The 19,084-nt window shown below is 37.8% G+C and overlaps 1 protein-coding gene across 4 annotated transcripts in view; it reads left to right on the top strand.

Annotated features, from left to right (window-relative positions):
• LOC308688082 (protein NLRC3-like) overlaps window positions 1-19,084 on the top strand; it is a 79,570-nt gene that overhangs the window by 41,345 nt on the left and 19,141 nt on the right. For 2 of the 4 annotated variants that reach the window (XM_081360946.1, XM_081360947.1), the window contains exons 4-5: window positions 1,412-1,585; window positions 6,448-6,621. In XM_081360946.1, coding sequence (XP_081217072.1) covers window positions 1,412-1,585; window positions 6,448-6,621 — 348 coding nt within the window. The remainder of the gene's footprint in view (window positions 1-1,411; window positions 1,586-6,447; window positions 6,622-19,084) is intronic. The other 2 variants (XM_081360948.1, XM_081360949.1) reach the window with 1 other exon arrangement.

Here is a 19,084-nt window from a genome sequence, read left to right on the forward strand (position 1 = left end):
ACTAGCTGATGAGTTGAATTTGAAAATGTGCAGTGCTGTTGGGTACTCCAGGAACAGGATTGACCAGAAAATGTCTCTGAGCCTACTAGTCAACGTAAACATACGTTTACCTATACATCTTTCAGAATCTGCAAGGTAATGCTGAAGAATGCAACACAATGCATTAAGAGTTAGGGGCAAACTTTTGAGCAAGATGATGGTGATGTTTAAATTTTCTTATTTTGTTTTACATGCTAATATCTTATTTAGCCTCTGAAGGGCAGGACTAAATTAATTAATTAACTTTTAAACAAAATAAGAACAATTTACACGAACGATCAAGTTCAAAAGTTTAACCCCCTGGCTCTTAACGGATGCTTCCTTCTTGAGCATCACTAAATGTTTGCAGCGTTTGTTATAGTTGTGTACGAGTCCCTCAGATGTCACCAGTGTGAAAAAATGGATCTCACAATTATAGTCACTGCTAGTAAGGAGTCAAATATGCAGAAGGTTCTGGAAAAGCAAAGAATGTGCAGGAACTGAGGTTTTTTTTTCTAAAGACCATTGGGCAGTTTAACTGTTCGGGACAAACAAGGGACTCATGAACAACCATTACAAAAAACAAAACAAACAAAAAAAACAGTTGTGGATCATTCAGGTAATGACACACAATATTAAAAATCAAGCCTATGTAATTTGCCTTGTATTTTGTGTTTGTATTTTGTCTTGTGGACTAGGCTATTGAACATCTGTTATGTGAAAAAGCTTTTTCAGGGCAGTACTAAATAGAATGTAGTATATGTGTCTTTATGATCCTTCTTATAAAAAAAATAAATAAAAAAAAATAAAAATGTTTTGGGGGGTTGCCTGTCCATCCCATCTTGTATACCGCCAAGAGAAATCTGGTTACTGTACACACGCAACATCTAACAGCTGGTGCATCAGACAGTTTGAGTAAAAATATATGAAACGGCTGTGCTTCAGCAACAACAACATCATACCTTGGTTCTTTAAAGCAGCAAAAAAACAATGTTATTTGCATATCGAGCAGAAACAAAGCAACCTCGGCATCTGTTTTCAGGCCTTGGTAGCACTTTATTTTAGAGTCCTTTTCCTCTTGTACATAATATGTACTTATTATATAAGCTAATAAATATGTTATAATAGTAATTACAATAACTAGGTACTAACTAGGTACTAACCATGAACCTACCCCTAAACCTAACCTTATCCCATGCAGTTACCTTATATTACCCAGTACTTTCTAAAGTAAGTACACTGTAAGAACATGTAAGTGTATGTAATGTAAAATATAAGTGCAACCCAGGCCTTCCCGCTCTCTAACGTCTCTCCAGTGCTCAGAAGCTTCTCCATCATTAACAAGCTCTTGACTGATCATAACCTTTTAACAAGAGTCCTCTCTTTTTTTCAGATTAACATCCTGTAATCTCACTGATCAGCACTGTGAAACTATGGCTTCAGTTCTACAGTCATCAAACTCCTCCCTGAGAGAGCTGGACCTGAGTAACAATGACCTGCAGGATTCAGGAGTGAAGCTGCTCAGTGCTGGACTGAAGAATCCAAACTGTCAACTCAACATTTTGAGGTACTTAGAAGTTGTATGTATATAGCGCCTTTCCGTAGCTCAATGTCACTTTACATTGTACTTTACATTGTACATTACAATACATTTACACACCCACACACACATTACAAACACATAAGGATACATATAGCCACATTATCCAAAGTACATGTTAAATAGATATGTTTTTAGCTGAGTCTTGAAGGTAGCCATAGATGAGATATAACAAAGTGTAAGGGGTAGTGAATTCCATAATTTAGGATTAAGAGCAGGCACGCTCAACTCGCAAAATAATTTATGGGTGCGAGTAATAAAAACGTTTATCAAAAATAAAGATGAAAAACCGCACTCTCAGGTTCTATTTTCATAAATTTATTATTAATATGTCCTCACAGACGCGTTTCGGCCTAAGCCATCATCAGTGTGTACTATGAAGCACCGAAAAGATTGAAAAAACAAATCTTTTCGGTGTTTCATAGTACACACTGATGATGGCTTAGGCCGAAACGCGTCTGTGAGGACATATTAATAATAAATTTATGAAAATAGAACCTGAGAGTGCGGTTTTTCATCTTTATTTTCCATAATTTAGGAGCATTAACTCTAAATGAACTTCCACCTACAGTGGACAAAAAAAAAAAAAAAAGTTCAGCTGATCTAAGCAGGGTGGTAGGAGTAAAGTAGATCAGATGGATATGGAGGTGCAAGACCATTAAAAGCCTTAAATGTTAGAAGTAATATCTTAAAGTGAATTTGTGATGCCACGTGCAACCAGTGATGAGCAGAGGAGTAATGTGAGCAGAATGCCTGGTCGATGTGAGAACACACACTGTAATCGATTGATGCATGAATTAAGGTGTCAGCATCGGCTAGAGAAGATCGAAGATGTGCAATATTACGATAATCGGAAAAAAAAATTGTTTTTAACAACAGAAGAAATATGAGAGCAAAAAGAGTTGGATCAAATACAACACCAAGGTTACGGATGGATGAAGGCTTAACATGAACCCCATCAATATCAAAGGACCGGTCCATCCTTTTGACTGAGGCAGCAGAGCCGATCATCAATATTTCAGTTGTGTTATTATTTAACTTGAGGAAATTCGGGGACATCCAGTGCTTGATAATCCTGATACATGCAGTAAGTGAGTCGGGCAGGGATGCTCTATTAGAGCTGGTGGTGAGGAAAATTTGAATGTCATCAGCATAGCAATGAAATTGAAGTCCATGCATGTAGATGAGGTCACCAAGTGGATATATATAAATGATGAACAGTAGTGGGCCAAGAACTGAACCTTAAAGAACACCCAGTGTAAGTGGAGCAGTGACCTATTGTGATATAATACTTTCTGTCGCTGATGTAGGAAAGGATCCAGGAAAGAGCTGAACCAGTGATACCGATATCAAAAAAGGGGAGAGATGAGTATTTAATGGGAGACTGTGTTAAATGCAGCACTTGTTTATTAACCCTGAATCCATGGACAGAAGAATGTCATTAACCACCCCAAGAAGATGTGTAGCCCTAGAATGAATGTGTTTAGTATGAATGGAATCTGGATGTACTACATCTGCCATGTTGTCATTATTATATGACCTACAAGCGTCAGTTATGTGGCTTCACTGCCATTCATAAAACCTCTCCCTTGGCCTCATGGGATAGTAAAGTGTCCATCGTATGCGCACTTCAGAATCTTGCCAGAAGTTGTAGGTTATCCGGCAACTTTTTTGCTGACTGTTTTTCAAATACTATGTATTCAGACAAACTGCTCTGTTAACGTACAGTTTTTTGCATTCTATATATTAAATTATATTGTAGTTGATTTATTGGGTCCGAGTCCACCTTTGTCGAGTCATAGTCAAATCCAAGTCTTTAACAATCGAGTCCAAGTCCGAGTCCAAAGAGGGCCGAGTCGGACTTGAGTCCAAGTCCTTAACGCCCGAGTCTGAGTCGAGTCCGGCCGAGTCCACAAAGATTTAAATAATTTGAAATTGACCTTTAACAAAGACCTGCCCCTCTTAGTTACTGTTGCTACATCCGACAAGCCATTCCGCACTCACGTCGCCCATCATGTTCTCACACAGTAAAAAATATATTGCAGAGCAAAGAGGACACTGACAATGCACCAACAGACAAGACAGAGCAGGTTACTTTTGGTGTGAAATAAAGTCTCAGTAATTTCAAACATGACTGACACTTTAATGTGTAGCGCCTCAGTTCAAGCAGCACGTGAACTGATTATCTCTTCTAGTTATCGCACAAATTAAACATGAATGAACATCAAAACTGCAAAAAGAAATCAATACACACCATTTTTCAAGTTCAAGTCCACTAGACTTTAAACTACTAACTGGTTTGGTTTGTTTGTTGGACGAAAATGGCGGATATCTGCATTATGATTGGTCAGGTCGCCTCTCAATCAAATTCCGGTGAAAGGTCTCAACAATGAGCTCTTAAATGAATATTTTAACCCTTACAAAATGATTGCAATGTATAGTTGCAGTCATACGTTTACCTATTATACATCTTTCAGAATCTGCAAGGTAATGCTGAAGAATGCAACACGATGCATTAAAGCTACACTGTGTAATTTTTTTTGTTGATTCTTAGCAAAAAACACTTAGTTCTTTCAAAAATATATGTGCTCATTAATGTATACTTACTTCTTTCAAGTAATAAAGTATTCTCGTAAGTTTATAATCTGACATTGAAAGTACATACGGGTGAGGGGTTCAAATGCCGGTCGCCATGTTGCCCCTCCATCTTGAAACTACATTAGCCAAAGAGGGACATACCTGTAAATTCAAGCTTCGCCTTTCGCGCTTTACACTCAGTGACACAGAGACGAATGCGAGAGGGAGATTACTCGCGACTGCCGGCAGATTTGAAAGATTGCTGATGGAGGATCACGCCTATTTTCGAGGAAATGTAGCAGAGTCGCCAAGGAAGCGAAATAGAGAATTAAAACGTCAACGCGACAGGCAAATCAGCAAGACCAAAGTCAATACTGGAGTAACTTTTCCCAGATGGAAAGAGCTCATGAGGAGCAAAGATTTTAAAATGGACGCCAAAGTTGCCTGCTTTCTTCTCGACAGGTAATTCAGCCTATTTGTGTAAATTCGAAGTTTTATAGTTGCTTGTCTAACCATAGCATGGTTGTGCATAACACCAGAACGACCTCTAGCATAACTTGCGTTACTTTTCCTCAAGTCAATGGTGAAAAAGTATTGTTTACCTTGTAACATAAATCTGAGCTGTGATGGATCACAGGTGATAGTTTTAAAGGTGCAATTGGACGAAGTCGAACTGGAAGCCATGTTAATCTTGTAATAATGCGGCCACCGTAGGAGTTAAAACGCCCTCGCAATTGAAAGGAACAGAAACTAATATTCACTGGGTAGTCATATACAATTTCACCGCTAGATGGGGGAAAATATCACACAGTGTAGCTGTAAGAGCTAGGGGCAAACTTTTGAGCAAGATGATGGTGATGTTTAAATTTTCTTATTTTGTTTTACATGCTAATATCTTATTTAGCCTCTGAAGGGCAGGACTAAATTAATTAATTAACTTTTAAACAAAATAAGAACAATTTACATGAACGATCAGGTTCAAAAGTTTAACCCCCTGGCTCTTAATGGATGCTTCCTTCTTGAGCATCACTAAATGTTTGCAGCGTTTGTTATAGTTGTGTACGAGTCCCTCAGTTGTCACCAGTGTGAAAAAATGGATCTCACAATTATAGTCACTGCTAGTAAGGAGTCAAATATGCAGAAGGTTCTGGGGTAACACTTTATTTTACAGTGTCTGTGTTACATATGTTACATGTACTTACCATAGTAATAACAGTAAATGATGCATAATTACATGCAATTAACCTTCAACTAAATCCTAATCCTACCCTAACCCTATAGTAAGTACATGTAGTTACTTAATATTACTCAGTACTTAAATATATAATTACACTGTAACAATGGCACCTTAAAATAAAGTGTAACCGGTTCTGGAAAAGCAAAGAATGTGCAGGAACTGAGTTTTTTTTTTTTTTTAAGACCATTGGGCAGTTTAACTGTTTAGGACAAAAAAGGGACTCATGAACAACCATTACAAAAAAAAAAAAAAAAAAAAAAAAAAAAAAAAAACAGTTGTGGACCATTCAGGTAATGACACACAATATTAAAAATCAAGCCTATGTAATTTGTCTTGTATTTTGTGTTTGTATTTTTGTCTTGTGGACTAGGCTATTGAACATCTTTGAGCTTTTTCAGGGCAGTACTAAATAGAATCAATGTCTTTATTCTTCTTATTAAAAAAACATTTTGGGGGGTTTGCCTGTCCATCCCATCTTGTATACTGCAAAGAGAAATCTGGTTACCATACACACGCAACATCTAACAGCTGGTGCATCAGACAGTTTGAGTAAAAATGTATGAAACGGCTGTGCTTCAGCAACAACAACATCATACCTTGGTTCGTTAAAAAAGCAAAAAACAATGTTATTTGCATATCGAGCAGAAACAAAGCAACCTCGGCATCCGTTTTCAGGCCTTGGTAGCACTTTATTTTAGAGTCCTTTTCCTCTTGTACATACTATGTACTTATTACATAAACTAATTAATATGTTATTACAGTAATTACAATAACTGGGTACTAACTAGGTACTAACCACCTAAACCTAACCTTAACCCATGCAGTTACCTTATATTACCCAGTACTTTCTAAAGTAAGTACACTGTAAGAACATATAAGTGTATATAATGTCAAATATAAGCGCAACCCAGGCCTTCCCGCTCTCTAACGTCTCTCCAGTGCTCAAAAGCTTCTCCATCATTACCAAGCTCTTGACTGATCATAACCTTTTAATAAGAGTCCTCTCTTTTTTCAGATTAACATCCTGTAATCTCACTGATCAGCACTGTGAAACTATGGCTTCAGTTCTACAGTCATCAAACTCCTCCCTGAGAGAGCTGGACCTGAGTAACAATGACCTGCAGGATTCAGGAGTGAAGCTGCTCTGTGCTGGACTGAAGAATCCAAACTGTCAGCTCAACATTTTGAGGTACTTAGAAGTTGTATGTATGTAGCGCCTTTCTGTAGCTCAAGGTCACTTTACATTGTACATTGCAATACATTTACACACCCACACACACATTACAAACACATAAGGATACATATAGCCACATTATCCAAAGTACATGTTAAATAGATATGTTTTTAGCTGAGTCTTGAAGGTAGCCATAGATGAGATATAACAAAGTGTAAGGGGTAGTGAATTCCATAATTTAGGAGCATTAACTCTAAATGAACTTCCACCTACAGTGGACAAAAAAAAAAAAAAAAAAAAGTTCAGCTGATCTAAGCAGGGTGGTAGGAGTAAAGTAGATCAGATGGATATGGAGGTGCAAGACCATTTAATGCCTTAAATGTTAGAAGTAATATCTTAAAGTGAATACGTGATGCCACGGGTATCCAGTGATGAGCAGAGGATTAATGTGAGCAGAATGCCTGGTCGATGTGAGAACACACACTGTAATCGATTGATGCATGAATTAAGGTGTCAGCATCAGCTAGAGAAGATCGAAGATGTGCAATATTACGAAAATGGAAAAAAAGAGTTTTTAACAACAGAAGAAATATGAGAGCAAAAAGAGTTAAGTCAAATACAACACCAAAGTTACGGATGGATGAAGAAGGCTTAACATGAACCCCATCAATATCAAAGGACCGGTCCATCCTTTTGACTGAGGCAGCAGAGCCGATCATCAATATTTCAGTTGTGTTATTATTTAACTTGAGGAAATTCGGGGACATCCAATGCTTGATATCCCTGATACATGCAGTAAGTGAGTCGGGCAGGGATGCTCTATTAGAGCTGGTGGTGAGGAAAATTTGAATGTCATCAGCATAGCAATGAAATTGAAGTCCATGCATGTAGATGAGGTCACCAAGTGGATATATATAAATGATGAACAGTAGTGGGCCAAGAACTGAACCTTAAAGAACACCCAGTGTAAGTGGAGCAGTAACCTATAGTGATATAATACTTTCTGTCGCTGATGTAGGAAATGATCCAGGAAAGAGCTGAACCAGTGATACCGATATCAAAAAAGGGGAGAGAGTCTTTAATGGGAGACTGTGTCAAATGCAGCACTTGTTTATTAACCCTGAATCCATGGACAGAAGAATGTCATTAACCACCCCAAGAAGATCAGTTTCAGTGCTATGAGATGGGCGAAATCCTGACTGAAAAGGTTCAAAAAGACCATTAGGATCTAAGTATGATCTCAGTTGTGAAGCCACAACTTTTTCAAGTATTTTGTTTAAGAATGGTAAATTAGATATTAGATATAAGCTCAGGGCCGGCCCTGGGCATAGGCGGAATAGGCAAATGCTAAGGCCGCAGCCCACCCCTCGGGGCGCCCGGGCGCCCAAATTATTATTTTTATTAATATTATTTTTTTATTATTTTTTATTATCAATACAACTTAAATATTATGGATTAAAAAGCGATCGTCCCACAAAGACAAAACTACAACATTGCTTTCCCGAATCCCGATCCACCCCAGTCCGACTGAGTGATGCATCAATCTCCCCCGCCCCCGCCCTGCTGAAAAGAAGACATCCGTTACCTGTGTGTGATTGTGAGTGACGGATGGGCGAATTCACTGACACTGATAAGTTATCATTATGTCAAAAAGACCGAAGCCATCTGGTGCCCAGGGAAGAAAAAAAAGAAGAGAAGAGGAAGAAAAATGCAAAAAAGACAGAGGTAGGTAATGACAACATCATGATGTATGATCAGTTTATCTATGTTGCATTAAGTTAGTTCGACGATGCTAGTAATTTGCGCCGCAGGAATTTTTTACATGCGTAACGCGTCCTTGCATTGACTTAACATTGAAATCACTTGCACCATAACGTAAACATTCGCTAATTTGAATTAGCTTATGACATAGTTAGTTGAACTTACTTGTGCAGTATTTTATGGTATTTTTATTTGAATTGGCTAAATTTATAATTTTATATAGGCTATATATAAATATTTATTTAAAATGAGTTCTACATAAAATGTTGCTATATAAACGTAAATCTTTATTTAAAATGAGTTCTACATAAAATGTTGTTATATATGTGAAGAGTTCAGATGCAAAAGCCTCTAAGTGCCATCTGAAATTTTCTTCTAGAATGATAATTTTTATCAAGCTCGGTTATTTAAGTTCAGTAATTTCACTTTAATGCTCTGGGGTCTGAGGTGTTTTCTGGGTCCTGGAGGTGTTTTGACATGCTCTGACATTTGTGCTTATTTCTGTTACTTGTGACATTTTCATGGCTAAAGTCTGATTACACTGTATTCAGCACAAACTCGGCTACAATAATATATCAGCAGCATGTATGTAAAGGTTTGTAGTTTTGAGATAATGACATTTATGCGTGGTTTGTGAAAATACAAAAAAAACAATTGTCACTGAAATAAGGTCATGAAACCCCTACTGATTATTTCTTCACAAGACTTTTGAAAATTGTATCACATAGCCTAGAATATTTGCTCCAAAACTATGTGAAAATCATCCTGACTGCTCATTCAGAGAAGACAATATATTGATTTAAAATTTCTAAGACGTGTTTTGTGTGAGAAAGATTTATGCGAAAGGGGCGTGATCACTTCATTAATATGTAAGCTTTTCACACCTGAGAAAGACAAAGACACTCCCTAATGGCCCTATTTTAGGAACTATCAGGCGCTATCATTCTGAGCAACCTTGCACAAAGAATGAGGAGATTTAAAAAAGAATGTCTTTTTGATTGTTTGGATTTATTTACAACACAACATAATCCAAATATGCACAACAAATGACAAAAAAGCACACTAGTGAAAACAATGATCCAAAGACAGAGACCTTTGTGCCATTCCTAAAAACATTGTACATACCTTTCATTTCCAAGGTGTTTGATTTTCACTTTACCATTTTAGATTTTTCTGGTTAAAATTGCTTTTTAAAATTCACGGAATACACACACACACAAATGTTTCCAACAATATATAATATAATGAACACCAGGTTTGTTGTGCTTTGTAAGCATAGGCTATGCACAGTGCTGCATAAAATAATAATAACAATAACCTATAGCAGCATAAATCTTCCAAAAGATTTCAGTAACAACTACGCTAGAGAAAAATATATTGATTATCATATGTTACTTCAAATGTTTCCATTCGTTATGATGATATGAAATGAGATAATAGTAAAAACATGAAGCCTTTGTTTGGTGAGTTTTGCTTTTCAAACGCGATCGCGATACATTCAAAACCAGAGCTCACTCCAAAATATTAAACATTATGGTTACCATATTATACATATCTACGTTTGAGCAGATATCCACAAACACAGTAACAGTAAACACGGGTCCAAATATTATAATATTCACCATATATCTAGCAACAGTTCAACTGCAATGTGAAGTTTATGCAACAATAACATGAACTAATAATTAAGAATTTCTTACCTTACATCTTGTCTTCAAATCGCGTTCTTCTTCTTCTGAGGTAAATCCAATGTTTGCTCAAGGCACGTCTTTCAAACTCGACGAAAAGCACAGACTTGTGAAGTTTGTTGGTGCTTTGTTTTTGAGGTAATGAGCGTGTTCGCGTTCCATGTGGAGATTTGCATGTGAATCTCTTATGCGCGTGTGGGCTTGGTCAAATTAAAAATAATTAGCAACATCTTGTTGGTTTTATACAAATTACTTAAACAGAGAATATTTGTTTTCAGTTTGAATCCGATCATTTAAAAGTACACACTTAAATGTTTATAAAGGTATATGGCTCATAAATGTGTGACAAGTATTCGCTGAGTTTTGTTTCAGTTTATAGACGTGCTCAAGAAAAAAAAGTTCACCGCGACGGAGAGGCAGAAAGCACACCCTGTTTATTTTCTTTATTTTACAAAAGCACAATGTTTTGATTCGATTGTAAGTGGACACATACAAAAGTAGAAATATCACAGATTCTTTTTTCATATTTCTTTTTTCTGTATGACCATAAATGACGGAGAAATTTAAGTTTATTGTGCTACTATGTGAAGAAAATCCTGTAAAACGTGCCGGCGCGTTTGTCGACCTCAGAGGGTTAATGACAATTAATAGGTAATTTTCATTGCCATTTAAGTGAAATTACTGAACTTAAATATACAAGCTTCATAAAAATGATAATTCTAGAAGAAAATTTCAGATGGCACTTAGAGGCTTTTGCATCTGATATATATATATATATATATATATATATATATATATATATATATATATATATATATATATGTGGGTTTATTAAAAATAGCAACACTAAAATTCAATTTAAATAAATATTTATGTTTCTCCTCTGTTTCATGGTTATAACATGTCATAAAGTGTAGTTAGTAGGACATTGCTGCCATGCCATATATGTAACGTCTCAGGGTAGAAGAAGATGAAGTTCCAGGCAAAAGATCCAAAATTCTCAATATTTATTTCAACAGAAGAATACTCTAAACAGTGTGCGTGCACAGACAGAGTGCTAACACAAACATTGACCGACCACTGAGGAGTGAAAAGGGAGAACTTAAATACACAGACAGATGAACACAAGACAGGTGATGCAAATGATGATGACGATGAACAGGTGGGTAGTTGAGGGAGTGAGTTCAGGTGTGGAAACAAAGAGGATTCTGGGAACTGTAGTGAAGACAGGACGATGACAGACGGTGAATGTGACAATACACTGGAAAACAAACACTTTCAAAATTTATTTTGAAAATGTAACTACTGTATGCTAGAGAAGTGCTCAATGAAAGAGTTTTGTGCATGAATACCAGATGTAATTATTCTTGCTGTTTGTGTGTTTAAGCTATAATGTGGTTTAGGTGCTGCCGTATTTTTATAGTTTCACTATCATCAGTTTTTTTAATAATAAAATGTAACACCCAATTGTAATGAAGCAGGCGGAATTAAAGGAGAAAGCAGGATCCATATGCAACAGCTTTAATTAAACAGACTCAGAACTTGACAGACAGACTTGGACTAGGAAACATGACTCAGGAACAGGACATACAACATTACAAAGTCAAGAACCCACAAACACTGACACAAGACACAGGGTTTAACCCTCTGAGGTCTGAGCTGTTTTCTGGGCCCTGGAGGTGTTCTGACATGCTCTGACATTTGTGCTTATTTCTGTTACTTGTGACATTTTCATGGCTAAAGTCTAATTACACTGTATTCAGCACAAACTCTGCTACAATAATATATCAGCAGCATGTGTGTAAAAGTTTGTTGTTTTGAGATAATGACATTTATGCGTGGTTTGTGAAAATACAAAAAAAAATTCTCACTGAAATAAGGCCATGAAACCCATACTGATTATTTCTTCACAAGACTTTTGAAAATTGTATGACGTAGCCTAGAATATTTGCTCTAAAACTATGTGAAAATCACCCTGACTGCTCATTCAGATAAGACAATATATTGGTTAAAAAATTTTACGACGTGTTTTGTGTGAATAAGCCTTATGCGAGAGCTCATTAATATGTATGGCTTTTCTCACCTGAGAAAGACAAAGACACTCCCTAATGGCCCTATTAGGAGCTATCAGGGCCCTATCATTCTGAGCAACCTTGCACAATACAGTAAATGAGGAGATTTAAAAAAGAATGGCTTTTAAATTGTTTGGCTTTATTTACAACACAACATAATCCAAAGATACAGAACCAATGACAAAAAAGCACTCATTGAAAACTATTATCGAAAGACAGAGACCTTTGTGCCAATCCTAAAAACATTGTACATACCTTTTATTTCCAAGGTGTTTGATTTTCACTTTACCATGTTCATGAGACTCATGTGAATGTTGAAGTCAGCAGGAGTGGCATCTGGGCCCTGAAAGAAAAAAAAAAAAAAATGCGCAGTGCTGCATAAAATAATAACAATAACCATATTAGCAGCCTATAAATATTCCAAAATAAAACAACTAAGCTAGAGAAAAATATATTGATTATCATGTTACTTCAAATGTTTCCATTTGTTATGATGATATGGCATGAGATAATAGTAAAAACATGAAGCCGTTTGGTGCTTTTCACCAAATATGATACATTCAAACGCGATCGCGCTCCAAATATGATACATTCAAACGCGATCGCGCTCCAAATATGATACATTCAAACGCGATCGCGCTCAAAACATTATGATTACCATATCTACATTTGAGCAGATATCCACAAACACAGTAACAGTAAACCCGGGTCTAAATATTATAATATTCACCATATATCTAGCAACAGTTCAACTGCAATGTGAAATGTATGCAACAATAACAAACTAATATGTAATAATTTCTTACCTTACATCTTCCTTGTCAAATCGCGTTCTTCTTCTTCTGAGGTATAATTCCAATGTAAGCTCAGGCGCGTCTTTCAAACTGGACGAAAAGCAGAGACTTGTGAAGTGTTTTGGTGTTTTGTTTTTGAGGTAACGAGCGCGTTCGCGTCCCCATGTGGACATTTGCATGTGAATATCTTTTGCGCGAATGGGCGTGTCCAAATTACCTGTAATTAGCAAGCGTTTGAGAAGCTGGAAATCTTGTTGGTTTTGTACAAATTACTTAAACAGAGAATATTTGTTTTCGTTTTGAATCCGATCATTTAAAAGTACACACTTAAATGTTTATAAAGGTATATGGCTCATACATGTGTGACAAGTATTCGCTGAGTTTTGTTTCAGTTTATAGACGTGCTCAAGAAAAAAAAGTTCACCGCGACGGAGAGGCAGAACGCACACCCTGTTTATTTTCTTTATTTTACAAAAGCACAATGTTTTGATTTGTAAGTGGACACATACAAAAGGAGAAATATCACAGATTCTTTTTTTATATTTCTTTTTTCTGTATGACCATAAATGATGGAGTAATTTAAGTTTATAGTGCTACAATGTGGAGAAAATCCGGCAAAACGCGCCGGTGCGTTTGCCGACCTCAGAGGGTTAAATACAGAGGCAAACAAGCTAAACAAGATAACAAGGGGGCGTGGCTAATCAGAAACATCTGGGGAGACTAATAAACAAGAAAGACTACAAAGGACTACAAAACATGGCACAGAACAGGAAATAACAAAAGTGCACACAAGACAAGGGAAACACAGGACATGAATCATGACACCAATGGTCACATAATCCTCCTCTTCTCTCTCCAGATGCACTTTTGAAATATCTGAACCCCGTCCCTGCAAATCCTGGGCCACCTGTTGCAGACATCTCCATCTCAGCACCATCCAGCGATTCAGCATCAAGCACATCTCTTCCCTCCACTTCAGCACTGCCCAGTGATTCAGCATCAAGCACATCTCTTCTCAGAAAGAGATTTCAAATTGATTAAAGAAGGACTACAGGACTGGAAAAATGCAAGCCACATGCTCAAGGTCCATGAGGATAGTCATGAGCACATTACAAGAGCAAGAGATGGCCCTTGCTGAGGCAGAGAGAAACAGGTGGCGAGAGGTGCTTACCAGACTGGTGGCAATTATTTAGTCCTTAGCTGAAAGAAACATTGCATTAAGGGGATCCAGAGACACATTAAACAAACCAGACAATGGCAATTTTCTTAAAGAAGTGGAGCTTATGGCCAAATTTGACCCAATAATGAAGCAGCATGTTGGTAGGGTTGAAAGTGGAGCTGGAAGTCACACACATTACCTTGGCAAAATAATCCAAAATGAATTAATAGACTCAATAAGCACAAAAATACTGGAAAAAATATTGGAAAAGATCAAGACCTCAAAGTAATACTCCATCATTTTAGATTGAACCCCTGATCTGAGTCATAAAGAACAGCTCTCTGTGATTGTCAGGATTGTTTCACTGGAAGAAGAATTGCCACAAATTAAAGAACATTTCATGGGCTTTCTTGAGGCAGAGGAGTCAACCGGGGAAAGTTTGTCTGCTCTCATCCTCAAAAGACTAGAGGAGCTGAACATCCCCTTTGAGGACTGCAGAGGACAATCCTACGATAATGGTGCCAACATGAAGGGAAAGAATTAAGGTGTTCAGGCTAGCTGCTTCAACTGAACTCAAGGGCCTTTTTTGTCCCATGTGGTGCCCACTCCTTAAAATTGGTTGTAGCTGATGCTGCTAAGAGCACACACAGATGCCATTGGCTACTTTGGATATGTAGCAAAATTGTTCAAACTTTTCTCAGCCTCCACCCATAGATGGGATATCCTCATGAAACACGTCAAAACCACCCTGAAATCATGGTCAGAGACCAGGTGGGAAAGCAGGGTAGACAGCATCCAGGCAGTAAGGTACCAGGCTGGGCAAGTCAGTAGGCGCATTTACTTTAAAGATTCGCGCAAAACGTTTGCGATTTTTTTCTTAATATCGATAAAAAACTATTGCGAAATGACAGCGTTTCCAATTAAAAAATTTTCCTCTCGCGATAAGTCATTCCATAAATCATGGCAACAGACGTTGGTAGGTTTATATATATCACAGCCATGTACCGCACTAGACATTATTATTATTAATGGAAGGAAACGTATGCGTGTTATCCAAGGCAAGGAAAGACCCTAATACTGTGAGCGGCACAAGTGTTTCATGGGTTTTTCTCACTCATTTCTACTCCGAGGTCTCTCAGAGCCACCTCCGAGATTGTGGCATTTCTTTGAGGTTTAGAATCCAGTATTTCTGTCATTCTTTTGTATTTTATGAATTCAATAAAGAAATCCGTCTCGTATTCTGTCCAAAACACACCACACCTTCTAAGTCAGGTGACCTGTAAATGCGCAAAAACTGTTACCATTGCAGTTTTGTGAAATATTTCTTTTTCGAATTGCCTGAAAAACCACCTCAAGCGAGTGTAAAGACTTTTTTGCGATAAATGGGAGTTTTTGCGAAATTGACGTGTTTCCATTGAGCATATTTTCTATTCGCAATTTCAAACAAAATTGACAAATTTGGAGTTCTCCTCAATTTTACCAACATGTCCAAAGAAGAGTTGTTAGAGCACTGTCAAACCCTGAGCACAGCTTTAAGCCATGATGGACAGCCAGAGATTGATGGCAGAGAACTTGTATTAGAAATGCAAAACTTTCCACATCTGCCATCAAAAAATATGACAAACATTGAGCTCCTGACTTTCCTGCACGAGAAGAAGCTGATGGAAATTTACCCCAATATGTGGGTCGCTCTGAGAATCTATGCCACTCTACCTGTGACAGTCACTGACGATATCATAGATGACTTTGGTGCTAGAAAGGCAAGGCGAGTAAGGCTGTAGAACATTTGCCATGCATTTTGCATAGTGCATTCAAGTTTGTGTATAGTTATTTATTTTTGTGCAATGCTCTTATTTATAATTTTTGGAATGTTACATATGCTGTAAGAAAGGCAAGGAAAGCAAGGTTTCTGTAATATAGTTTTTTTTCTGCAATAACATAATATAATATAAACATATTTATATTGTATCTATAATACATTGTGTGTGTGTGTGTTTGTGCTTGTGTGTGTTTCCAAAATATTTTCAAAATAACGAAAAACAAGACAAAGCTGTGCAGTTTGTTTCTGTGTAAGTTTATGAACAAAATTATCAGAACACAATTGTTTGTGATTCCAGGGGCACCAGGTGAAATCTTATAGGGCAGCAAATTGGCCAGGGCCGGCCCTGTATAAGTTGGCAGGATGTGGAATTAGACTTCATAATTAGATCACTTATGGCAGCAGAGGTAGTCAGAGTGAAAGCAGAGAGAGTTTGTTGAATGAGCTGAATCAGCTTACATCAAATGAACATGTGAGTCACTTTGGTGTCTTTGGTAATGGATTCAATTAACTTCAATTTGTCTGAAAAGAATTGAGAAAAGCTATTCACAAGTACTGCAGAGCCAGAAATAAAATGTTGTGGTGGATTAGTGAGATTGTTAACTATAGCAAAGAGTGATTTGGGCGTGCACAAGGAACTCTTAAAAGTTGTTACTCAACCAGGCTAAACGTTAACATTGTGTGCCCAATTTTTCTTATGGCAATGCATGTCAATAGTAGGGATGCTCCGATCCGATATTTGTTTCGGGTATCGGCTCAGATATGGAATAAAATTTTAGATCGGGTATCGGTAACAATGGGCCCGATCCGTAGGGGCATCAAATTACAGCGAGAGCGATTCGAAAGCTTACAAAGCAGTCGGCTCTCTAAACGCTCTCGCGGTAATTCTATGCTGTGCGCAAGTGTGTGACATCACGCGTTAGCAACATGCGCAGAATGCAGTCGGCAGGTAAACTGTTTCCAATACAAACAAGCTAACGTGCATACCTATCAACACTCCTGTTTTGTTGGGAAGCTGGATAAGTTGGGAAGTTGGATAAGCGTCACTGGTAGAACTGGGAGGAGAAGACTGGATAAATATTTAACGCAGTTAATGCAGCATCCGTTTTTTTCGGTCATCCTTTGGCTGGCGTCACATTATATGATGTGCTCTTATTCATGCAAATGCTTTTACACCATTCAAGACACACACACGACGCACAGAAAGACCAGAATCGAGTTCTCTTTCGGCTTGAAGTTGAACGAACACTAACACGTGCAATTATGCCAAAATCTCCGTTTTGTCGAGTATCCTCATAAGAACAGACTGAGCAGTCTTAAATGAGTTAAATAAAGTCTTAAATGAACGTAAAAAGTTGTGAGAGAATGAGACGCGTGTGAGATCCGTGTCTCTGTCAGCAGCAGCAGATCTTAAAGGGACAGCAGCCAATGAAGCTTTCTGTCAGTAAAGTTATTCAAAGAACAAAGGGAACAGAGGAAATTACTCACTGCTCTTGACTAAAGAACTTTTGTTACTTTAATAAGAATTAATCTATTTATAATTTTAAATTTATGCAGTGCAAACTGTTCTTTTTATTTTTTATCCATGCTTCTTTTTATTTTTATTGAATATCATGTATTTATTTATGTTAATATCTGCGCAATTAATGTGTATTTTAGCCATCCAGCACCCCCCCCCCCCATAAAGTTAAGAAAGTAATGTTTAAGTCAAGCCTGCCTGATGCCTTTCACAAAAGAATGATCCCAGTCTCTTCCACACAGTGAGGCATACTGTTTATAAGGTAATTCAGCACTGTTTTTATTTTAGTATCGGATCAGTGATCAGTATCAGCCGATACTAAATCCCAGGAATTCCCAGAAAAAAAATGCTGATCGGAGCATCCCTAGTCAATAGATTATGTGTGTTATACCTCGTGTTATTTCGATTTGTTAATAGATTTATTAACTGAAACATAACAGTGAGATATATTAAATTAAATGATCGTAAAATTAAAACATTGACCAGGACTTGCTAACCGATGTTATTTGGCAGCATTTGTGTTTTAGAATTCTTTATTAAGAATTAAATAGGCTTACAGTAGGTTGTTATAATTTTTTTATAATTTTCTTTAATAAATAATACAAAATTTCAACATAAAACATTGCAATAAATAAATATTACATCAATGAGGCTTGCATTAGCATAAGCAGGGCTGTAGGCCTATAGTGCGACATATGCCACATGACATAGTGACATGTCACACGACATAGTGCGACATAATGTCTCCACAATCTGCTTTTGAAGAAATATGATAGTATCGTGCTACAGCGCACATTCTATCAGCTGCAGTTCTGGTGCCTCAGTCCCAATACTGTAAAACTTGACGTACATTAACATCACATGTTAATGCAGCGGTAGAGTTACACTCACCACAGAGCGCCAGCTTCGTAAAGTCTGAAGTAGTCGCTGACAGGCATGAAGGAGATATGGCAAGGTGACGCAACGCTCGTTCCCTCTTCAGGGAACCGAGGTTACAGTCGTAACCGAGGCGTTCCCTTTCAAGGGAACTCGCGCTGCGTCGAGATTGACGCTATGGGGAACGTCTATACCAACGCCACCATAGCTACCAATGTCTGTCCTGTGTGAAATCGAGTGAGCAGCACTAGGATGACAAAACCTGAGACCCTGGTGTAGAGTCTAGGTCCAGAGAGTACAATCTGACGAAGGTGTGCGGTGAGGACCAGCCTGCCACATCACAAACATCCTGAATGGAAACTCCTGATATAAGGGCCTTGGAGGCCTCCATACTCCTTGTAGAGTGAGACCGGACAGCCAAAGGAGAAGGCTGTCCGGCCGCCTCATAAGTAGTAGTAGTAGCTTTATAAGCAAGCTTTTTCATAAGCAAGTGAAATGGCCTCAACCACCCACTTGCTCATTCTTTGCTTAGATGCAGGGGACCCCTTTATTTGGGGGCCCAAAACACACAAACAGTTGATCAGTTTTACTCAGGAGGGCAGCACTGTGGACATAAGCATCTAACGCCCGAACAGGGCAGAGCAAATTATTTCTTTCCTGGTCCGTATTCTGAAAGGGAGGAGGACAGAAGGCCTGCAGAATAATAGGTCTAGCCACATTAGTGGGAACCTTGGGGATATAACCTGGCGTAAGATGGAGAAATGCTTTGACCATACCAGGTGCAAACTCT

This window comes from Scardinius erythrophthalmus (assembly GCF_964197995.2).
Source record: "Scardinius erythrophthalmus genome assembly, chromosome: 1".
In the NCBI taxonomy this organism is placed as follows: domain Eukaryota; kingdom Metazoa; phylum Chordata; class Actinopteri; order Cypriniformes; family Leuciscidae; genus Scardinius; species Scardinius erythrophthalmus.